General features: G+C 43.3%; 1 protein-coding gene across 2 annotated transcripts in view; it reads left to right on the top strand.

Annotated features, from left to right (window-relative positions):
- Positions 1–24,690, top strand: part of LOC106550469 (sodium- and chloride-dependent GABA transporter 2) — an 82,087-nt gene that overhangs the window by 40,185 nt on the left and 17,212 nt on the right. For both annotated transcript variants that reach the window (XM_087722937.1, XM_087722938.1), the window contains exons 7-10: positions 10,070–10,204; positions 18,066–18,169; positions 22,364–22,488; positions 23,007–23,119. In XM_087722937.1, the coding sequence (XP_087579063.1) occupies positions 10,070–10,204; positions 18,066–18,169; positions 22,364–22,488; positions 23,007–23,119 (477 nt within the window). The remainder of the gene's footprint in view (positions 1–10,069; positions 10,205–18,065; positions 18,170–22,363; positions 22,489–23,006; positions 23,120–24,690) is intronic.

The following is a 24,690-nucleotide window of genomic DNA, read 5'->3' on the forward strand; positions in this document are numbered from 1 at the left end:
TGTACCTTTGATGTTTAGTCATGCCGCCCACAGGCCCACAGAGACGTCTTCAGACAGCACTGGCTCTTTGGCTTTGAAACGGAGATGAGCACCGCCCCCTAGAGTCAGGAATGACTAGCACATATGCGCAGGGGAACCTTTATCTTTACCTTATAACCTTCAGAGGACGGCTCGAGTCTACTGAAGTACAGATGGGAGAACTTCAGATGCAGCTGCATAGTCTCCGCAGCTGCATAGGTAGATCACTATTGAAAGCCCCAGGTGCTGAAAGATGCATAAAGCTATGCACATCCATCAGAAGACAATATTGAAGAATCCAATCAGTTTCTTAGGAGATTTGCTGCCTTGAGCTCTGAAACCCAAGGTGGGATGTAAATCTAACAAATGAATAATAAGAAAATTGATAAGGAAGGAAACTAAACCGGAAATGGGTGGGAAGAAATGTAGGAATGTCTACATATAAATCATAGGTTACTTTTTAAATCAACTATAACTCTCTTGGCTTCCCCCTATAAAATCCAAGAAATGCTGATGCATCAAAGTTTTTGGGGCTCATTGTGCCCAAAGAATTCCCAGGGCTCCAGAAAAGAAAAGAAGTATAAGCATTATTTAAGAGCATTATGCAGATTTTGCCCTTTGTTGTAGGCATCTGGTGCGCAAGGTAAGCTGTAGCATTCCATGCAAACCATCATCTAGTGCTTTTCTGACTATGTTTCTCCTTGGTTAAGTGCCAGTCTCTCCGACAAGTGCTTTGTATTGTATTGGAAGGAAAGTGTTTCAAAGGTTTTCCACCTGAAGAATACTTGTCAATCTTCCCAAGTAGACCGACAGAAACCACGATCAGGGGAACTAATTCTGCTTTATTGTAAGGCTATGTTAACAGAATCTTGCAAGTCTAAAAGGACGGTTCTCCTACTGTGACCTATGCGACCTGGGTCTTCGACAACTCTCTGTGGCCATCTCGCCATGGTCAACTTGTCCTGTCCATCTCACCATTGTCAACCTGGCATGACTATCTAGCCATGGCCAATTCACTGCAGGGAAACTGACTACAGCCAACTTACCATAGAACAACTGGGGCAATTCACGGAAGATAACTCAATGCAGTAAATGTTATCTGCCACTGTTTCTTCTACGTTATTTCCATTTTTGTCAATAGAAATAATGTAGCAGGAACAGTGGTGGATAACATTTATTGCGTTTTCCCGTCAGGAATTGTCCCCTGGCAAGTTGTTCCACAGTGTGTTGGCCATGACTAAGTTGGCCATGGTGAGATGGCCATGCCGGGTTGGCCACTGAGAGATGGCTGCAGCGAGTTGGCCATGGTAATATGGCGACAGCAAGGTGACCAGAGGTGAAATCCAGCAGGTTCTGACAGAACCATAGCGGAAATTTTGAGTAGTTTGGAAAAATGGCAAATGCCACCATTGGCTGGCCTCAGAGAGGGGTGGGAATGGAGATTTTGCAGTATCCTTCCCCTGGAGTGGGGTGGGAATGGAGATTTTGCAGTATCCTTCCCCTGGAGTGGGGTGGGAATGGAGATTTTGCAGCATCCTTCCCCTGGAGTGGGGTGGGAATGGAGATTTTGCAGTATCCTTCCCCTGGAGTGGGGTGGGAATGGAGATTTTGCAGTATCCTTCCCCTGGAGTGGGGTGGGAATAGAGATTTTGCAGTATCCTTCCCCTGGAGTGGGGTGGGAATGGAGATTTTGCAGTATCCTTCCCCTGGAGTGGGGTGGGAATGGAGATTTTGCAGTATCCTTCCCCTGGAGTAGGGTGGGAATGGGGATTTTGCAGTATCCTTCCCCTGGAATGGGATGGGAATGGAGATTTTGCAGTATCCTTCCCCTGGAATGGGATGGGAATGGAGATTTTGCAGTATCCTTCCCTTGCCACGCCCACCAAGCCACACCCACAGAACTGGTAGTAAAAAAATTGAATTTCACCACTAAAGGTGACTGTGGCGAGTTAGCTGCAGAGAGTTGTCCCATTCCAGTACTGCAACCCAACAGCCTAGCAAGGGAGACCAGCTGAGTTTCTTGGTCCTGTGGGCTATGCTCCCTCTTATTGACTGCTCCCTAGGCAATAACTCTTTGCCCAGTCTCTCAAGGTCATTCCCACATACCATTTACACACTATGTGTAGTGTAGTTGTTCCCCTTTCTATCTTTATTTATTTCAATACATATCATATTTGCCTATCAAAACTGTGTGCACAACCCAGGTCTGTAATACTATGATTGCAGTACCTCCTTTGGTTGAACAGAGAGGCAGCTTTATCATTTCTCTTCAGCTTGCGTGGGTTTCTCCTTTGCTCCATGACAAAAATAATGAGTGAGAAAGAAGCTGAGTTCAATGTAGCGATATTTTAGACTGTGATTGTCAAAAAGTTATACCATGTATGGGCTCTGGGAAGTCGGGGGGAGGGAAGGGAGGCGGGGATCTAGGGGGAGGGGGGGAGGGGGGAAATATAATATGTGTTAAATTCTAAAGCATGATTGCACTTGTATACTGTGGTTTTTATTAATGTTAGTGTTCAGAACAAACTGAATATATCGGAAAGTAAGAGATACCGAAGGGAGGAGCTGAATGAAAGAAGAAGGAGAGCAGAGAGAGTGAGAGAGAGGAGGAGGAGAAGGAAGGGAGGGAATGGATTAAGAGAGGGAGTGATAGGGTTAGGGTTAGATAGAGGGGGAGGGGAAGTAGGTGTAGAGGGGTATGAGAGAAGGAAGAATGAAAGTTGGAGGGGGATGAAAGAGGGTGTATGGTGGGCTAAGGCGGTATATTGGGTTTGTATTGTAGGGGGCATTCTCTATAAAAGCGAGGGCTGTGTTTATTACTCAATGTTATATGTCTCGGTTGCACAGTAAACATGTGATTGTATAGAATGAAATGGAAATAAAAAAAGATTTGTACCAGGAAAAAAAAAATAATGAGTGAGAGATGGGCATGGGGCAGTGATGGGATTCAGCCAGTTTGAACCACTTCAGGAGAACCGGTTGTTAACTTTCTGAGCAGTTTGGTGAACTGGTTGTTGGAAGAAATCATTAGGGTAAAGAACCGGTTGTTAAATTATTTGAATCCCACCACTGGCATGGGATCTTGATTTAATGACAGTTTTTGAGTTTCATTATTGATCAGCGGATGGGTGTGTTGTCACTTCATAAACATAGGTGGTAGAACTTGGTAAGAACAAAAAATGTTTGGAGGGTTTGGGCAGTGAAAATACTCAGAATCATTTGTTTTTATTCCAGCGAGTGAAAAGGTTAATAAGTCCTTGGGAAGGAGATTTGGCTTAAAGGGATTTGATTTATGCTGTTTCTAGCTTACAAACTAAAAATCCAAATTTGTATAAAAGCTTGATTGTTTTGAACTTCTGTTGAAGTTCAGAAGACACTTGGTTCAACTAACATCTTATATTAACCTAGTAGCCCTACTTTTTGGAAGTTTCATTCATTTCTGGAATCAGTATCTCACCAAGCATTTGTAGAAGTGTATGGTACTTCATCTTTTAGTGGGGAATTGATTGTGGACAAGAGGTGAGAACAAAATTTCCTTTCAGTGTTTTGGTTTGGCTATATTTCAAATAATATAGTAATTTCCATACTGCGAAAAGGTTAAGTGTTGAGTCAGTGAAGTGGACATGCATGACTTACAAACTCTTTTTTCGATTTATAATTTCAATCCAAAAATAAGTGAGAGAAGACCCTCTTTGTGGATATATTCTAAGCCAAATGGATCAAGGAATTAAAAAGGTTTTTGTTTTGGAACTCCCATTAATAAGTATTTTTCCAACTGAACTATAACTTTTATTTTTGAAATGGAAAAATAGTGAATGAAGACACGTTCAGTCAGAGATTTTGAAGCTTCAATGATTCATTGTCAGTTGGAGGCTAAATGTAATGAATGGATTTCACAAATCAGAGTAATGTTTACTTTGGTTTCAGTCTGTTGAGCGAGCCTCATTCAGGCATAACACCAAAGTACAAGTCTTGGTTATAAAACACAATGGCTGGATTTACAAATTGTGCTAAATGTAAATCAAGACATTTTCTGGCTTTATGTAATGTATTAGCTCAGCCGTGACTTTCTGTTGCTTAATGATCAATAGTCATTTCCATCATCAAATCTTGTATGTAAACAGTTTTGAGTTCAATCTCCAGCAATTCTCAATGAAAAAGAATTCATGAGTTAGTTTGGGAATAATTTTTCTGCATAAGAAGGATATTCCACCGGTTAAAATAAATCAGGATTCTTAAATGTTGTTCTTCTGTCTCCTCTAACATCCTAAAACTCTGCAAATTTGTGTAATTTGCCCAGTGAATATAAGTTATCACTTTTGTTGCAGTTTGGGAAGAAATATATCATTTTTCATAATATATGTTTAATCTATGAATCAAAATGGTAACAGAAGCTTGAAACTTTATAAAATAAAATACTGACATTGGAAATAAACAAACTAAAACCATGTTTTGCAGGGTAAGCTTGCTTAGTTTTGCATTCCTTGTTAAAATTTTATTTTTCAGAGAGCCACATGTCTCACTTATTTTGGATCGATGCTTGCTGTTTGTAAAAACAGGATTGTTCTTTTCAACAGGATATAGTGGATGTAATTCCTTATCCACAATGCCACTGTATCTTCTCAGGGACAACTGCATAAAACCCCCAGGATGCAGCCGGATGGGTAGTGCTGCCACCAAAGTAGGGGTGGGTTTTGGTACCGGTTGGTACTGGTTCGCTTCGCTTGTTGCTCGCACATGCTCAGTTGACTGAAAATCAACTGCACAGAAACATGCGGCAATGGTAGAAGAGATTGGGGAACCAGTTTGGGGGCGTGGCCAGCCTAAGTCACTGCCGGTTCTGTGAACCAGGCCAAATCACCACTACTGGTTCGGCCGAACTGGGCCAAACCAGGAGCAACCCACCTCTGCACCAAAGACTTTATTTCAAGGAAGTCCTTCTTTGCCGATTTATTCAGGAGGGACCAATGACAGTTCTGCTTATTCCTTAATCACCAATCAAGCAGGAGAGTATGATCTAAAGGCTGGGAATGAACATCACGGATTGATTAAGAATTAATAGAATCATGGAATCGTAGGGCTGGAAGAGACACTGAAGTCTCCTAGTTAAGTCTTTGTTGTTCATATAAAATATAAAAATTAAAGAACTAGAAGAGAGCTAAAAGGTAACGGTAAAGATTTCCTCTTTCACTGTTCTGACCTAGGCTTCCCAAAAGCACGAAGCTGACTCCTCGTCCCGATAAAATCCCTTTTATTTAATTTAAAGTGAATTCCTCTGCAGCAAAGTCCCGGCCAACAGTCTTTCAAGAGATTTCACAACCACAGACCTTTATCAGGCTTGGAGAGCTACCAGGCCAAAATCTTTTCGGGCCTTCTGGGCCCACCAGAAGTCAGGAAACAGGCTCTTTTCAGCCTCCGGTGGGCCTCCAGGGGGGTGGGGAAGGCCATTTTCGGCCTCCCTAGGCTCTGGAGCCTGGGGAGAGCGAAAAACGGACCTTCTGGTCCGACTGGAAGTTGGCAAACAGGCCTTTTTCGTCCTCCCTAGGCTCTTAGAAAAGGTCTGTAGCCTGGGGAGGGCGGAAAATGGGTCTACCATGCCATCGTGTGCCAAAAGCAGGGGGTGGTCATGTGTGCATGCCAAAAGTGGGAGGGCGCATAGAATTATGGCTATGGGCATGTGCACGATGACCCCCATGCACCCCCTCCCCAAAAAGGTTAGCCATCACTACTAAAGCACAATCATCCACAATTTGAAAATGTATATCATAGCAGGTGGACACAACTTTAATTCAGAGGTCTCCAAAGTCTTCAGCTCATCGACCCCTTTAGGCCCCTTCAGGCCTCCAAATCTTGATTCCATGAGAATAATTGGATAAATGCTACTTGAACCAATAGTACTATGAACAATAAAAAGACCAACACTGACCCTTTGGATAGTCTCATTGACCCTTGAGCGAGCATTTCGTTGGTGACCATTTCGGGGAGTCCTGCTCTGCCCATTCTGGGAAGAGTTTTCTGAGAGATGTTTTTGCTTCTCACAGTCTCCTTTTCACATTCTTTTCTCTTTTTCTCACTCCCCCCTCCCCCTTTTACACTTTTGTTTCACATTTTTCACATTTTCTCTCAAGCAGGAGGGAAAGAACAGACGATTCCAACTGGTGTTCTGAATCGATTTTTGCAGAGACCTTGTGGAGTTAGCCAGAAATCAGAAGCTCAGGAGGAGTCTGGTAACACCTTTTTCCAGCTGACAAGTTCCAACTTATGTCTTTTAATAAAATTTGTTAGACAGAAACGGTGCTCTCAGACTCCTGAATTTTGCTTCCACAGACCAGTGTTGGAAGAAATGTCCATCTGGGTTCAGTTCCAAGTGGGGAAAAAAGACACTGGAAACATGGAAGCTGTTTGGAAAGGTGGTTTAATGGTGGACAGGATTACATGCTTTGGAGCTCCTGAGTGAAAAGGGAAGAAATGCTGAGAGTCCCTGGTTTTTATGCCCTCTCTGGGCTTTGAACTTCCTGGGGCACAGGAAGGGTATCCTGATTGGCTGCTGTCAGAGGTCAGAGCTAGCTCTGTAGGTTGTCTGTGTGCTAAGTTTGGTTGATACTTAGTGGGTGGTGCAATGAAGGGCAATGAAATGGCTCTGCCTAAAGGGGGTAGATCTTCGTTATGTAGAATAGACTGGCTCAGGCCTTGATGGGCCATTGGCAAAGGGGCAGGGTGGGCTATTAAGAGTAAGCCTGTTCCCTGCCTAAAAAAACATGTTTCTCTATTTCTCATACAGGGAATTATAATATTCTGCCTTTGTAATATTTCCTAGGATATTTCATTCTTCGGAGAGAGGGGTGGGTGCTAACTTCCTACAATAGCTTGGCTGTCTTCCTAAAAAAGGCTGCATGTGAGAATAAGATGGTGGGCAGCTAGCCCTCCACCATATCAAATCAGATCAGATCAAATCAGTCTTTAGTAAGATCATAGACCGATGATGGCGAACCTGTGGCACATGTGCTACAGGTGGCAGGCGGAACCATTTTTGCTGGCACAGCAGCCCTCAACTCCGTCATGCGCATGCTGGCCACCTAATTTTCGGCCTTCCGGAGGGCTGGGGGAGGCTGTTTTCATCCTTCTCAGGCTAGAGGAAATCTTCCGGAGCCCTGGGGAGGGCGAAAAAGTGGCCCAATGGGTCAACCGGAGGTTCGAACTTCCGGTTGACCCATTGGGGCCTGTTTTTTGCCCTCCCCAGGCTCTGGAGGCTTTCCTGAAGTCTGGGGAGGGTGAAAACTCCCCCCTCCATGGGTGGACATGGGGGTATCATGCACACATGCGCAGGAGGGTGGGCCCCCATCAGTGGTGGGTTTCAAAAATTTTTAGAACCTCTTCTGTAAGTGTGGCCTGCTTTGTGGGAATGGCTTACTGACCATGTGACCGGGTGGGAGTTTCTTGCCAGCCATGTGACTGGGTGGACATGGCCAACATGTAAAATGTGGTGAAACTCACTTAACAATGCTCTTACTTAGCAACCAAAATGTTGGCTCAGAAACTCTGGCATTTGAAGCATCTTAAAGCTATCAAGTTACAAGACCCTCGCACCCCTAACCCTTTAGGAAAAAAAAACCCAGGAGTGTTCAAACCTGACAGCTTTAAGACTTGTGGATTTCAACTCTCAGAATTCCTCCTCTTGCTCTTTATCTTGATGATGTGTGGAGGGGCGGGGGGAGGGAGATGGAACCGGTTCTAAACGGCACTGTAGATTTGTGGAACCTCTTCTATAAAAGAGGTTAGAACTGGCAGGAACCCACCCCTGGCACTCGTACACGCACAATAATACGCACACGCACAATTTTGGCACACCTTTAGAAAAAGGTTAGCCATCACTGTCATAGATCACTAGCGTCATTGCTCTGTACAAGATGTCGGTGCCCTTAACGTTGTTCCTATTTGTCCTATATGATTTGTTATTGGTGAAAATAAAATTGCTGCTTGTAATTAAGAGAACACCTACGGTGCTGGGGAGAAATGCCCAAGATCTTTTGAATGTGGCAGAGATTGACAAGAGGGGAAAAAAAAATATTTGGAACGGGGAAACTGCATGCTGCTAGTAGCTGCTCAAATATGCTGGCAGGAAAGTCTGCTAAAGATCGCATGCCAATTTTTGAGGCCGAAACTGGGCGCATGTCAGAGTGATGAGCTATTTGTCTGCAGGTATTTCCTTCAAATGGGCCCAAAGCTTTTGATTCTGTTCTTTTGGAGTTAATGGGAATGGGGAGGAGGGGGAATGCAGGTAGAATTTAAAAAGTGGTTTAGATTGAATTTCTCCCTTTATGCCCTGACTCATGATCTCTTCCTAGTGCCTGTTTAAAATTACTAGGGCCCATCTCGAGAAGAGATTTCATGTCTTCTGCTTCTCCTTTGGTTTTAAACTTTATATGGAAGGAATGGAGAGACAGAATTAAATATTAGTGAAATTAGAAATATATACAGTAGAATTCAGTATGGACATTCACTGCATTGCTTTCCATTGATTATAATCGCTGTTGCAGTCCTGCTGTGCTAGATATTGGGGTAAGGCAAAGAAGGACGCTGCAGAATGGTGACATTGTCTCCAGTTCTGACCTAGGCTTCCCCAGCAGCACGAAGCTGAGTCTTCATCCCGATAAACCCCTTTTATTTAATTTACAGTGAATTCCTCTCCAGCGAAGTCCTGGCCCACAGTCTTTCAAGATAGTTCACAATTACCGACCTTTATCAGGCTTGGAGAGTGGCCAGGCCGATATCTTTCAGACTCTGCAATACTTGGCAAGAATGCAGGAATGAACTCATTGTCTCCTGCAAACTCCCCTCCCTTTTTGCTTCTCTTTTATTCCGTGGGAGGGGGGGAGCATTCACCATCCACCTGTGGCCTCACTTCCAAGTCGACCCTTGTTCCTTAGCTGTTCCCTTCATCTGGCAACTCTGTGCACGCACACACTGGGAACAGGCTCCAGCTGTTCGTCTGCCTCACTGATGTCTGATTCCGAAGGCAGCTGATAACTGTCAGCTGGCCCTGGCCCAGGGGTGGGTTTCTCGCCCCGTTCCAACCGGTTTGGTTGGAACGAGGCCGGCGGCGTCCTCGCGCATGCGTGCCGCACATGCGTGCATGCACGCACCACGCGCATGCGTACTAGCGTCTGTGCGATGCTCCAGCTGCTCCTGGAGGATCGTGCAGGCGCTGTATGCGTCCTGCGCATGCGTGGAAGCGCAGAATTCGGCAAAACCGGGTAAGGAGCGGGCGCGCGGGCGCGGAGGGGGGGGCTTCGCCGTTCCCGGAAGTTACTTACTTCCGGGTTCGGCGACCAACCGGATCGCGGGGACCGCCGCGAACCGGTTGAAACCCACCCCTGCCCTGGCCCCATCTCTGCCTCTGATGCAGAGCCCTCGTCAGAGCCTTCCCCAGACTCCAGGACTGCCCCAAGTTCCTCCCCAACCTCCTCACTGTCCGAATCTGCTGCCAGCTGGGCTGGCTGCTAGTGGGCCACAATACTAGCCAGCTATGAAGCACAGGATATGCAAGAACATTTCAAGATGTGAGCTCTCCAGAACATACTGGAGCCTCCTATACTATCTGGTCATATTTTCAGCTGTGATTTCATTTCTAGCTACTACATAGTACCTTACACAATAAGGCATAATGATAAAGAGGTGGGATATATGCCATTCACTGTTCAGACTTAAGACCTGGATAACTGACATTCCCAATTTCAAGAATGACACGCATATCCCTAAAACAGCTCTCATCTTCTTTTCACTCTTCTGTATCCCTCAGCCAAAGTTGAAAGAGTAAGGAGGTATTGCATAGTGTTCCGCAACCTGATCCCCTCCCATTGGGAGGGGGTGACAATTCCAAGAATATCCAGCCAACATTGCTCTTAACATTTTGTACAGTGGCTGCCCCAAAACACCTGGAGTACATTGGGCTAAGGAAAGTCATCATAGACTTGCCAAAAGCACCATTGGACCGCGACAACCTGTTCTGCACAGCATTTACTTACACTGAGTGTCTTTTGGTCTTTGCCAGGTCGTGTACTTCACTGCCACCTTCCCATACCTCATGCTGATTGTTCTGCTGATCAGGGGGGTCTCCTTGCCTGGAGCATCTAAAGGGATCCTCTTCTACCTTTACCCAGACCTCACTCGACTCAGTGATCCTCAGGTAAGTTAAGAAAAAGGAGTGTCTCTTTCTGCTCTTTTGTAAAATTCTCCTTCTCTCTTTTACCCAACCCAACATAATTCAACTCAACCCAACCCATTTCAACCTAACCTAACCCAACCCAATTCAACCCAACCCAATGCAACCCAACCCAACCTAACCCAACTTAACCCATTTCATTAATTTCAAATTTCATTGCATTTATAGCCAATGGTCCTCTGAAGCAGAACAGATCTCATTCTATCTTTCCTACATCTTTCCTATACTAGATTGGATTAAGAGAATATAATTAGCCCAAAGCTATTCAGTGAGATAGAAAGATAGATAGATAGATAGATAGATAGATAGATAGATAGATAAGATAGATAGATTAGATAGATAGAATAGATAGATAGATAGATAGATAGATAGATAGATGATAGATAGATAGATAGATAGATAGATAGATAGATAGATAGATAGATAGATAGATAGATAGATAGATAGATAGATAGATCAATCTTAAGGGACTCAGGAAGGGATCCTAGAAATATGAAAACATTCTTATTTTTCATTTGAGAGATATCTCTATGACTGATTCTTACTTCCTGGTAATATCTTTCTGCTCATAATTCTAAAGTGAGAGAAAAATGCTGACTCCTGCAGCATCCGTAACCTTGCTGCAGCCTGGAACCCTGTCCTGTCAATCTCCAGTCTGTTCCCTGATTTTTCTGCCTTTAACCTTTTGCTTTGCAGTATTTTGGAATCCCAATAATTCTGCTGACTTTCCTGCTTTGCTTTCTACTTACAGTTTCTTTGCTGAGTTTATACATTATAATCCCAGAGGGATCTTTCCTCCTTTTTTTATGCCTTCGCTTTGCTATTCTGCTATCAGTGGACACCATGTTTGCCACCTCTTGCTTAGCTTCAAAATTCATTTTCCAAATAACACCTTAGGCAGTGATAGTCTAACTAAAACAAAGAGGACTCTAGAACATGTTTAATGTGACTTTCCTATGGGTCAACTACTCTCCTTCTTTGGACAGAAGGAAGCCGTTGCCTAGTCTTGCTTTGAGGATACTAACAGGAACAGACATTACTATACGCAATCTATTTATGTTTCCCAAGGAAATGGTATTTTCCCATAGGATTTTTCCCATAGGTGCTAAAATAACTTGGTCAGCTTTGGGCAGTAAGCACTTCAGTCGAGTGAGGGGACCATTTTTTTGTCCTATTTTGGGCAGAAAACATAATGGTTTCAAAAATTGTTTCAACCTACTCTGTGGGTGTGGCCTCCTTTGTGGGAGTGGTTTGCCGCCCATGTGACCGGATGGGAGTGGCTTGCCGCCCATGTAACTGGATATGAAGATGCCGATGACACTTGTCAGAACCACCTTAAATTACCTCACACACAGCACTGGGATGCATAAGAATATGATGTAAACTTGTTTTTTTAAAAGGCATCCTTGGTTTGCGTTAAAACAACTTCAACCCACGCAATGTTCTGATTGCACCACAAGCGCAGTAGTCATCCTTACCTTTCACAGAGGCACTGAGTTTTATAAATATGAGCATGATAGTGTAGAATAATCATATCCAAGGACAAATGGTGGGTTTCAAAAAATTTTGGAACCTCTTCTGTAGGTGTGGCCTGCTTTCCGGGTCCACTGGTGGAACCTCTTCTAACCGGTTCGGTAGATTTGACGAACTGGTTCTACCGAATAGGTGCGAACTGGTAGGAACCCACCTCTGCCACCCACCCAGTGGCGGATTAAGGCTCACTGGTGCCCTAAGCACTGACAAATCTTGGTGCCCCCCTCCTTTGTACAAACTGTACAAATCTTCATTGGGTTTTTTTTCTTTCTCAATTTTGTGGTGCCCCCATTGGGTCTGGTGCCCTAAGCATGTGTTCAATGGTTAATACACTGCTGCACCCACCCACCAAGTCCTAACCCCAGCCTCTCTGACCATATCTAGTCCGGAAGGGTACTACACTTCCTAGACAGAATTGAGTTCTGGAATTCCCCCCCCCCTCCCAAAGAAATATCTCAATGAGTTTTTCCCTATTCAGTGACCTCCAGAAGCGTTTCCCAGAATTCCAGCCATCACTATTAGAGAAGGCAAAATTTATCTATTATAATATGGATATACATATTTGGGGGGGGGGGGTAATTAGAACTATCCATGGCCTTTACATGCTATGTCAGTAGCCGCATTTCTCTAAGTGTTTGGAGCCAAAAGATACCCTTGCTCCAAAATACAGACTGGATTCAATTTACAGGATTCCCCCAAAATTCCTAAATGCCATGATGACAAAATGTAAGAGCATCATGAGCATTATGAAAGGGAGGAGGGGATAAAAGGGAATATTACTTAAACGAAATACAACTCAATCAGAAGTAGCATTCAGCAGGTTCTACCAGTTTCAGAGAACCAGTAGCAGAGATTTTGAGTAGTTCAGAGAACCGGTAAATACCACTTCTGACTGGCCCTGCCGCCCTCTATTCTTTGCATTCTGAGTCCCAGCCGATCGGGAGGAAATGGGGATTTTGCAGTAATGTTCTCCTGGAGTAGGGAGAGAATGGGGATTTTGCAGTATCCTTCCTCTGGAGTGCGGAGGAGATGGAGATTTTACAGTATCCTTCCCCTGGAGTAGGGAGGGAATGAGTATTTTGCAGTATTCTTCCCCTGGAGTGTGGAGTGGATGGAGATTTTGCAGTATCCTTCCCCTGGAGTAGGGAGGGAATGGGGATTTTGTAATAACCTTCCCCTGGAGTGGGGAGGGAATGGGGATTTTGCAGTAACCTTCTCCTGGAGAGGGGAGGGAATGGAGATTTTACAGAATCCTTCCCCTGGAGTGGGGAGGGAATTGAGATTTTACAGTATCCTTCCCCTGGAGTACGGAGGAAATGGGGATTTTGCAGTATCCTTCCCCAACCTGGCATGACTATCTAGCCATGGCCAATTCACTGCAGGGAAACTGACTACAGCCAACTTACCATAGAACAACTGGGGCAACTGGGACAATTCACGGAAGATAACTCAATGCAGTAAATGTTAACTGCCACTATTTCTTCTACGTTATTTCCATTTTTGTCAATAGAAATAATGTAGCAGGAACAGTGATGGATAACATTTATTGCGTTTTCCCATCAGGAATTGTCCCCTGGCGAGTTGTTCCATGGTAATATGGCGACAGCAAGGTGACCAGGGGTGAAATCCAGCAGGTTCTGACAGAACCATAGCGGAATTTTTGAGTAGTTTGGAGAACCGGTAGTGGAAATTTTGAGTAGTTTGGAAAAATGGCAAATGCCACCATTGGCTGGACCCAGAGAGGGGTGGGAATGGAGATTTTGCAGTATCCTTCCCCTGGAGTGGGGAGGGAATTGAGATTTTACAGTATCCTTCCCCTGGAGTAGGGAAGGAATGGGGATTTTGCAGTATCCTTCCCCTAGAGTAGGGAGGGAATGGGGATTTTGCAATATTCTTTCCCTGGAGTCTGGAGGGGATGAAGATTTTACAATATCCTTCCCCTGGAGTGGGGAGGGAATTGGGATTTTGCAGTATCCTTCCTCTGGAGTGGGGAGGGGATGGAGATTTTACAGTATCCTCCCCCTGCCATGCTCACCAAGCCACGTCCACCAAACAATGCCTACAGAACCAGTAGTAAAAAATTTTGAATCCCACAACTGTATTGAATTAACAATAATCCCTATTTTCGGTTTTGCCAGTTGGATCTTTTGGATTCAATCTCCATGTCAATTTGTAGAATTTAGGAGCACTGAGTTCAAAGGTTTATCCTTGTGATTTTTTCCCATCCCTGCCTCTCCTCATATGAAGAAGACATTTACATATAATGACCCAAAATACTGACGAAAAGACATTTTCACAATGCTTAGAGGCACGGAATATACCGCGAGAGGCCACCACAGACGACAAAGCGAGTGTTTCAAAGGAACAGTGATCAGCTTGTCTTCCTAGAAGTTCTTTGCCCAACTGTGTTTTTAATCTCCTCAGGACAAGTTGCTCCATGTCAAAATCCAGGTTCCTGCTGAGCTGCTGTACCAGCCTTTTGTGCTGAGACGGTGTCTCCAAAGGAGATTAAAGGGATGTGGGCCTGGGGAGAGAAAAATAGGTCAGCCAAACCCTTCATAACCTTTTCAAACTCCTCTCAAGCTAGCCTAAAATCCAGCAAGCCCTTGGCAGAACCATAGAGTTATCCCACTGTGTAGTTTTACATCCCTCTTCACCTCAAGGCCTGATGTCAGTCTAAAAAGTACATTTTAGTTTATCTCTGGACGAGCACCAGGGGTGAAATGCTACCGGTTCGGCCAGATTCACCCGAACCGGTAGTAAAAAATATTTTAAAAAGTTAAAAAAAAAGGTCTGACAACCAGCTGTGCGACAATCAGTTGTTCCAGGTTGTCTGTGAGGTTCCTGCTTGTTGCAGGGGCCATTTTGTGTGAAGTCCAGCTGCTTTTGCATTGTGTGTGAATCAGTTGTGTAGCTTTTGTGTTATTCTTTTTGTGTAAAGTGTGATAGTTGGTTTTTGAGCTTTGGGTGAGGTTCCTGCTTGTTGCAGGGGCCATTTTGTGTGAAGTCCAGCTGCTTTTGCATTGTGTGTGAGTCAGTTGTGTAGCTTTTGTGTTGTTGTTTTTTTTGTGTAAAGTGTGATAGTTGGTTTTTGAGCTCTGGGTGAGGTTCCTGCTTGTTGCAGAGGCCATTTTGTGTGAAGTCCAGCTGCTTTTGCATTGCGTGTGAGTCAGTTGTGTAGCTTTTGTGTTGTTTTTTTGTGTAAAGTGTGATAATTGGTTTTTGAGCTCTGGGTGAGGTTCCTGCTTGTTGCAGGGGCCATTTTGTGTGATGTCCAGCTGCTTTTGCATTGCGTGTGAGTCAGTTGTGTAGCTTTTGTGTTGTTGTTTTTTTGTGTAAAGTGTGATAATTGGTTTTTGAGCTCTGGGTGAGGTTCCTGCTTGTTGCAGGGGCCATTTTGTGTGAAGTCCAGCTGCTTTTGCATTGCGTGTGAGTCAGTTGTGTAGCTTTTGTGTTGTTGTTTTTTTGTGTAAAGTGTGATAATTGGTTTTTGAGCTCTGAGTGAGGTTCCTGCTTGTTGCAGGGGCCATTTTGTGTGAAGTCCAGCTGCTTTCGCATTGTGCGTGAGTCAGTTGTGCAGCCATGCCCACCCAGTCACATGACCATCAAGCCACACCCACAAAGCCACGCCCACAAAGCCACGCCCACAGAACAGGTAGGGAAAACTTTTGAATTCCACTGCTGACTAGCAGTTTAGATTTGCAAAACGAGGCTGCCATTTCTTTGCTTGCATTGATGGGAGATTCACCCCCGTGACTTTAACATTTAGGTGATTTTCTTTTCTCCTGTTAAGATTTGCCTTTCAAATGAAGAAGACAACGATTGCTGCTGCAGGGGCTCAAAGAGGGGAAGAGACAAAGGGGAGGTGAATCACACCTCATTTTTACACGCATATCGACTTTTGCAATGAAAAAATAAAACTGGCGAAGTTGCTCAATTTCTCCAATAATATTTATTACGAGGAGTATATCCTATCACTTCCCATGTTCTAAGGTGCTTTTTCAAAAGTCAAGTGGACTGTTTTTTTCCCCTTGAGGAGGAGGAAGAAGAATTCATTTCATTTTTCATCTAAGAAGCATCTTTGTATGATGTGGCCAAAGTTAGTTTCCTGTCTTTATCCCACAATTTTTCCCATTTTTCGAATTCGATATTGTACCCCAAGTTCTTTGCCCATACCACAATCGCTTCTTTAGCATGCTCTTCCTCCATTTTGTATTCTAATAAAAATGTATAGATTGCTTTGGTCATTTTCTCCACTGTCCCCGATAGAAGTTTATTTAATGGCGTTAAATTCCTATTGATGCCCCATGTTCTCATATCTTTCGTATAACATGACTGAATTTGTAAATATGACCCCCATTCTAATTCCAATCCTTGTTCTTTTGGTTGCAGTCTTGGTTTTAATCCCCTGTGATCATCTAACATGTCTTTATATGTTACAATTTCCCCCCAATTTATAAGGTTTGCCAAACCTGGTTTGGATATACCACCGCTTCTAGGATGGAGAGCCAGTTCGGTAATTCCCTATAGTTTTTTTTTGTTCCATATCTCCAATAGAACCTGTCTTATATAATGTCTTTGGAAATACTGATGCACCTTTATGCTCTCTTGTATCTTTTGAAACATCCTCTGGGCATCAAGATGCATTTATTTTCGATAGTGGTATTAGAACATCCTCCAAAACTTCTCTGGCTTCTTCTTTGCCCATTTTGATGGTCTGGATCAGAGGTCGGCAACCTTAAACACACAAGGAACCACAAAGGTCCTAACTGGAAGCCCCCACATTCAATTCTGGAGCCAACCGGAAGTCCGATTCCCCCACCGTAGAGTCTCAGTTGCAGTAGATGATGTATCTCAGTGAATCAGTGTGATTTTAGACCTAATAACCTGCTGATTACAAGGGCAATGAAATTTAGATAAAGAATTAGAGATTCTTTTTCTTGAACTTTGCTTATGATATTGGTAATCTTATGGTCTTCCTCCTTATCTCTATTTCTTAGCCATGCATACACAGGAATCTCCTCTTATTTATCTTCTGGTAGGATTGCTTTGATTACAATATAGCCTATGGTGCTGTTTTATTTAAAAATATTAAATTTAGAATTTATTGATAATTTTATCATATTAATTAACATTACTTAGAATTCTGGTTTGGAAAAGTGACATAAACTTGATATAAATAAAATCAAATTATTGGATGCATTTGGTGTGCAAATTGTTGCTGTATTGACAATATAATATATTGGAAAGGGTTTGATAATTCTGTGTTGTTGTTTTTTTAAAGAATATAATAACTATTAGACATAATCGATATCTAGCAAAGAATCTTCATTAATCTGATAGTGGATGATCTTTTCCCACTGATGATGTTACCTAGTTTGGGTAAGGAAGCATCTGCAAGAAAAGAATCAAACTCAGGGAGCACCAAGGACTCTTCATTTCAACCCTTGAGCTACAACTATTATTCCCCTTCAGTGATGATCTTTTCATCCACCCTCCTTCTTCAACGGCCTTCTCCAGATCCATACACAATTATTTCAGGAGTCTCTTCCCAAGCTCCTTGAAACAGGCAAATCTGCAGCACTGAACATGAACTAGAATCCATCTTGATCTTGATCTCCTCCTCCTCCTCCTCCTCCTCCTCCTCCTCCTCCTCCTCCTCCTCCTCCTCCTCCTCCTCCTCCTCCTCCTCCTCCTCCTCCATCCCTCTCCCTTTTTCTTCCTCTTCCTCCTCCTTTTCTCCTCCTTCTCCTTCCTCCTCCTCCCCTCCCCTTTCTTCTTCTTCTTCTTCTTCTTCTTCTTCTTCTTCTTCTTCTTCTTCTTCTTCTTCTTCATCTTCATCTTCATCTTCATCTTCATCTTCATCTCCTCCTCCTTATAGGTATGGATGGATGCAGGCACTCCTCCTCCTCCTTCTCCTCCTCTCTTATCCCTCCCCCTTTCTCCTCCTCCTCCTCTTCCCCCATCCCTCTCCTTTCTTTCTCTTCCTCCTCCTCTTCTTCTCCTTTCTTCTTCTTCTTCTCCCCCCCCCCATGAGAAAGGTTTGTTTTACCCTCTCTTCCAATCAGTGTTATCTCTCTCTCTCTCTCTCTCTCTCTCTCTCACACACACACACACACACACACACACAGAGAGAGAGAGAGAGAGAGAGAGAGAGAGAATCCTCCTTATCCAAGAGCACCCAAGACAGAATGGCAGACATCATTGAATCCCTACATACGTTATAGGGCCTTTAAAACCTGATGGAGCCTTATGGATTCTATTCTTTTGTTGTTGTTTCCCTTGCTTATAGGTATGGATGGATGCAGGCACTCAGATCTTCTTCTCATACGCCATTTGCCTGGGGTGCCTAACAGCTTTGGGCAGCTACAATAAGTATCATAACAACTGTTACAGGTAACTGAATGTGCCTCTAGCATTTATAACCCTTGTCCTCGTTGCTTGATCCTTGTTTGTTCAATTTTCTACAACTCATCTCCATTGCAGAAGCAGGTTTGAATAATTCCTACTTGCTTTCAAAATATCATGATCTGTCCAATTCCCATCTCTTCAAACTGAGTATTGTTATTTCACATTTCCCCTTGGAACCGCAAAATATACCACATGCCACAGAAAACATGGAATTGCCACAAATAAATATATCTATAACAGTGGTGGGATTCAATTATTTTTACTAACAGTTCTATGGGTGTGGCTTTGTGGGCATGGTGTGGCTTTGTGGGCGTGGCTTTGTGGATGTGGCAGGGGAAGGATACTGCAAAATCCCCATTCCCTCCCCATGAGCCGAGGTGGCGCAGTGGTTAGGGTGCAGGCCACTTCAACTGACTGTTATCTGCAGTTCAGCGGTTCTAATCTCACTGGCTCAAGGTTGACTCAGCCTTCCATCCTTCCGAGGTGGATGAAATGAGGACCCAGACTGTGGGGGTGATATGCTGACTCCGTAAACCGCTTAGAGAGGGCTTTCAGCCCTATGAAGCGGTATATAAGTCTAACTGCTATTGCTATTGCTATCCCACTAACCTGCTTTCCAGATCTGTTCTCCTGTTCAGGGTAACAAAAGAAGATCAGCTGGCCTAGGAGGCAGCACGGGCGGGGCCAGCCTATTTGCCGGTTCTCTGAACTACTCAAAATTTCTGCTACCAGTTCTCCAGAACCTGTCAGAACTGGCTGAATACCACCTCTGATCTATAACCTTTAGGATCCCTCCCAAAACATACCTCATATCCGATATTGCTCACTTGAAATGTACTTGTTTAATATGCAATCCTTATCTTAATTTATTTCATTTAATTGGTTAAGGCAGCCCCAATCCCACAAATAATTTTGCATATTTACTTTTAAGAGGATCCAGATAATGTCAACCTCAATTAAAGGATTTCTCTTTTTCAGAACTGGCTTGTCATAATAGTTAAATGTAATAAAGAATTGTATCTGGCCAATAAGAATTTTCAAAGTCCAACTGAGTTTCAACAGGCCATTTAATGCTTAGTTAAACCCACGTAAATTAGTTATATCCACCTGAACCACTAGAACAGGGAAGCAAGAAAAGTTGCAGGTCCCATCTCCTAAGGAAGCCTTCTAAGGAAGAACATCTGGCAGGACCCAGAAGAAGGACCTTCTCCATGGTGGTTCCCTCTCTTTGGAACATCACCCCTGCAGGCATTAGACTGGCCCCCACTTTGAAACTCTTTCATATGGTCCTGGAGACTTGTCCGAACGGTGCTTTTTCAAGAGGCAACTGTTGAAAAGTAAAGGGACACAGGGCAGAAAACATCCTGCACAACTCTACAACACAGTCATTTTGGCCGTTCCAAGAAGGCTCCACACCCATTTGCTCAGGTGACTTTGAGGACCAGATGTGGGTTCCTACTGGTTCGGCCTGGTTTTGGCTGAAGCGGTAGTGGTATAGCGGCATGGGTCACTGGAACCAGCAGTGACCCTTGCCTGCCACGCCCCTGAACCAGTTCTCTGGTTGGTGCTGCTGGTGCCACCATCTTTGTAAATTCTGCGTGTGCGCACAACAATTTTAATTGAACTGCACATGCACACATGCAAAGCACGTGCACAGAGAAACCTCCAAGTGGTCTCAACGACTCTCTAAAAGGAATCAAATGACCAGCTGTCTGCGATGAATATAAATCCCTTCCATTCCCCACCATCCAGTCAGAGCTGAAGAAGATTCTTGGATGAAAAGTGAAATGTCTTCAAAAGTCAAGTTGTCTCTTGAAAAAAGCACCTTTGGGACAACCATGACCTGGATGAATGAGAATCCATAGATATCCCTGAAGACTTCTGCCAAGGGGCCTGGAGAGCCCAGAATGGGATGGAGTCCATCAAGTGGCTTGTTTGATTGTGTGTTGTCACCAAGAGTTTGTGTCAGAGGTGAGTTGCTCCTAGTTTTGGGCCGGATCGGGCAAACCGGTGGCGGCAGGAGACTCCGCCCACCCGGCCAGATGCTTCTGCACATTTGCAGAAGCGGCGCACATCTGTACCCCTACCTGCCCACCCGCACAAGCAAACCAGTAGTAGTAAAAAAAAAAAGAACCCTACCAATGGTGTGTGTGTGTGTTACTATTTTTTATTCTTTTATATTTGGGTTTTTATTGTTTGTAAGCTGCCCAAAGTGACTGTGGGTGAGTGGGAGTCCATATAAATTTTCTAAATAAAATTAAATAAACATATAAATTAGTTTCTTCCTTGCAGCCGACTCTTTCCTTGTTTTCTGCGGCAACATCATTATCCATGCTTTAAGTACAAGCTGGGCGTGGAGGGATAGCAGGATTTCATTATTTTAAAATAAAACATTTATTATACAATTATACACTACCCTTTGATGATGTTTCAATAATTTGCAATCATAGGCAATCGTGGGCAATTAAAACTCTGCACCGCCCTGTGCAAATCTGAATAATTAAGATTTAAGATCTTATTCATCACTAATGCTTTAGCCACACACTAATTGAAAACAATAAAAAAAGAAGGATTAAAGGAAGATACAAATTGCCAGCAGTGTCCACAGAGGAGGCAAGTGGGGCGGGGGGCAGAGTGCAGAGAGTCATGGCATCCCCATGCAAACCTAGCCTGTTTTGTATAGGCATCATTGCACTGTGTGCTTACACGAAGGGGTGAAGGCTGCATGGTGACATTGTGATGCTGCTTTTCTTAGTTTTATGGAAGCAGCAAAATCCTGGACATACCTAAACAATTATATTTGCAAAAAGCTTTGCTGAATGACATGCGCTTCTGAGCGTTCATCATGGATTCTAATCAATAGGATAAATAATATTGTGCTGTATTAAATGTCATGTAGAATCAGTTTCCCAGTGTAAACAAGAGCTGCAATGTTTATCTTTCAGTTGATTAATAATCTTTTAATTAAGGAAATGTCCATAATCAACTCGGTAGCAGGTTTTCAAACAGGTTAATTTTTTTCAGCCATTGAATTTATGTGCAACAGGTCCTTGCTTCCTTCCTCCCTCCCTCCGTCTCAGATTAACAGAGTTGGAAGGGACCCTATAGGTCATCTATTCCAACCCCCCACACCAGCTCAAGCAGGAAACCCTATACTGTTTCTGACAAATGGCAGTCCAATCTCTTCTTGAAAGTCTCAAGTGATGAAGCTCCCACAACTTCCAAAGGCAAAAACTGTTCCATTGGTTGATTGTTCTCACTGTCAGAAAGTTCCTCCTTATTTCTAGGTTGAATCTCTCCTTGGTCAGTTTCCATCCATTATTCCTTGTCTGATCTTCAGGTGCTTTGGGAAATAACTTGACCCCCTCCTCCCTGTGGAAGCCCCTCAAATATTGGAACACTACTATCATGTCTCCCCCTGGTCCTTCTCTTCACTAGACTAGCCATGCCTAGTTGCTATAAGCATTCTTCATATGTTTTAGTTTCCCGTCCCCTAATCATTTTGGTTGCTGTCCTCTGCACTCTTTCTAGAGTCTCAACTAGAGACTCTAGTTCCTTCCATCTTCCCTCCCTCCCTTTTCCTCTTCCTTTTCCCTTCTTAGGGAAGGCTATTAAGGTGCATGGAAAATTAATCCTGTATTTTCCCCTAGGATCATTACATTTACATTCAAATTTAGAATAGAAATCAGAGTTGGAAGGGAGCTTGGAGGTCTTCTAGTCCAACCCCTTGCCTAGGCAAGAAACCCTATACCATTTCAGACAAATGGATATCCAACATCTTCTTTAAAACTTCCAGTGTTGGGGCATTCACAACTTCTGGAGGCAAGTTGTTCCACGGAATAATTGTTCTTCTCTGCACTCTTTCCAGAGTCTCAACATCTTTTTTACATCGTGGCAACCATAACTAGATGCAGTACTCCAAGTGTGGCCTTACCAAGGCATTATAAAGGGGTATCAACACTTCATGTGATCTTGATTCTATCCCTCTGTTTATGCCGCCTAGATCTGTGTTGGCTTTTTAAATTTAAAATCAGTGCAACTAGTTTTAACAACTTCAGGACACGGTGTGCACATTTTCATACAAATATATCATTCTTATCTTATATACCATGATGTTGGACGTCTTTGCAAACTATTGTTCTTTCCTCATGTCATTTCTCCCTCTTCTCCTCCTCCTAGGGATTGTATCGCTCTGTGTTTTTTGAACAGTGGCACAAGTTTTGTGGCTGGCTTTGCTATTTTTTCCATTCTGGGTTTCATGGCAGAGGAACAGGGAGTGCTTATTTCAGAGGTAGCTGAGTCAGGTGAGTAGCTCATGCATATGGGGACTTAGCTTGGACGCAATGAAAAATACAGGTAGTCCTCGACTTATGACCACAACGGAGCCCAGAATTTATGTTGCTAAGTCAGAAATTTGCTGAGTGAGCGTTGCCCCATTTTACGACTTTTCTTGCTCCATTTCTGAAGTGAATCCATGCAGTTGTGAAATTAGTAACATGGCCGTTAAGTGAATATGGCTCCCCCCATTGATGTTGCTTGTCAGAAGGTCGCAGAAGGTGATCACATGACCCCAGGATGGACATAAATATGAAACAGATGTCAAGCATCCAAATGTAAATCGCCTGTCCATGGGGATGGTTCCATGATCATAAATGTGGAAAATGGTCATAAGTCACTGTTCTCAGTGCTGTTGTAACTCCGAATGGTCACTAAACGGACTGTTGTAAGTCAAGGACTACCTGTAGTTGGTTGGAGAGCTAATGATGATGACATCTCGTGCTGGTTATATGGCTTCAACATATTAGCAATTTTCTTCCCATAGGACCTGGTCTGGCTTTCATTGCTTATCCACGAGCTGTCGTCATGCTGCCTTTCTCCCCATTATGGGCTTGTTTCTTCTTTGTTATGGTGGTTCTCCTGGGACTGGACAGTCAGGTAAAGATGCTATGAATGGGCAGGCTCAGTCTTGTACTTAATCTGTCCTTCTTGATCTGTCGCCCCCAGGGAGTTAAGTTTATCATTCCCATCATCGACCCTGAGCATGAAAGTCACACGTTGACTGGCTTGTGGATAACAGATGTTGAAGACACGTATCAGAATCAGAATAGAGCTGGAAGGGACCTTGGAGGTCTTCTAGTCCAGCCCCCTGCTCAAGAGATCCTGTACTATTTCAGCAAGGGTGGGATTCAAAAATTTTAGCAACCTGTTCTCTGCCGGGTTGCTGGGTGAGCATGGCCATATCTCTATCTCTATCTCTCTCTCTCTCTCTCTCTCTCTCTCTCTCTCTCTCTCTCTATCTCTCTCTATCTCTCTCTCTCTCTCTATCTCTATCTCTATCTCTATCTCTATCTCTATCTCTATCTCTATCTCTATCTCTATCTCTATCTCTATCTATCTATCTATCTATCTATCTATCTATCATCATTATCTATCTATCTATCTATCTATCTATCTATCTATCTATCTATCTATCTATCTATCTATCTATCTATCTATCTACCTACCTACCTACCTACCTACCTACCTACCTACCTACCTGAAATGGAGGAGGCAGGGGATAATTCAGTATGCCTTTCTTAGGTCTGATATTATTTCATTATTTTTTGGGTGATATTTTGATCGCTTGCCAGTTCAGATGGGAGTATTCAGATGGAAGTTTTGGTGCAAAGATGGACGTTCCAGGATTGTGTAAGGAGATTATGGCAAAGTTGGGTAACTCAGACCGAAAACAGAACATGTGGGATTTAGTAAAGATGTTAAAGCAAGTAAATTTCAAACTAGTTCACACAAAATCCAAAGGTTGTTTTGCTCACAAACAAAATCTACACCTAGTGGAAGATGTGCATGGTGATTGGCCATGTAAATTCCATACAATTTTCCCTACAGTAAAATTAATATTTCTTTTGCTGTTTTTAAAAAAAAGTTCTAAAGGAATGTAGACATGCTCCCGGTGACACTGAACTGATTAACTCTGAAACTGATTTGAGTTTTTTTTTTTAATAGAGATGGGTAGAATTCAGGTAATTTCTGAATTGGGATTGTTCAACAACCGTCCTCAGTGGACATTTCAGAAATAAGCAGTTGGTAGCGATTTCATTTTTTAAAAATCAAACGTGGAGCAGACTGATGTCTTTCAAACATTTTGACTCATATTGACAAAAGTGACTAAAAAGTAAAGGAGATTATTTCAATATAGAACCATGAGCTAATAATAGCACAGGCCTGGCAGTTCGTTGCATATATATTGTGCTTAATACTTTATAATTGCTGGTGATAAGACATGATTTCCAGCTTTTTTAAATGTTACAGAAGTTGGCAGAAGCTTGAATTCACCAGAGGAAAAAATGAGTTGAGAGTATATATTGTGAGCAATGATCCCATTTAAAAACTACCTTCAATTTCTCGGTGGAAAAAAAAAGAAAAGAAAAGATTATTGTTTGTCTCCAGTCAGTGTCTTTCAGGATGGTGTGTGGTAATGATGGGATTAAGATTGATATCTTGTAATC

This window comes from Thamnophis sirtalis, unplaced genomic scaffold (genome assembly GCF_051295495.1).
Source record: "Thamnophis sirtalis isolate CommonGarterSnake01/CBP01778 unplaced genomic scaffold, rThaSir2_p1.2 scaffold_9, whole genome shotgun sequence".
NCBI classification, from domain to species: domain Eukaryota; kingdom Metazoa; phylum Chordata; class Lepidosauria; order Squamata; family Natricidae; genus Thamnophis; species Thamnophis sirtalis.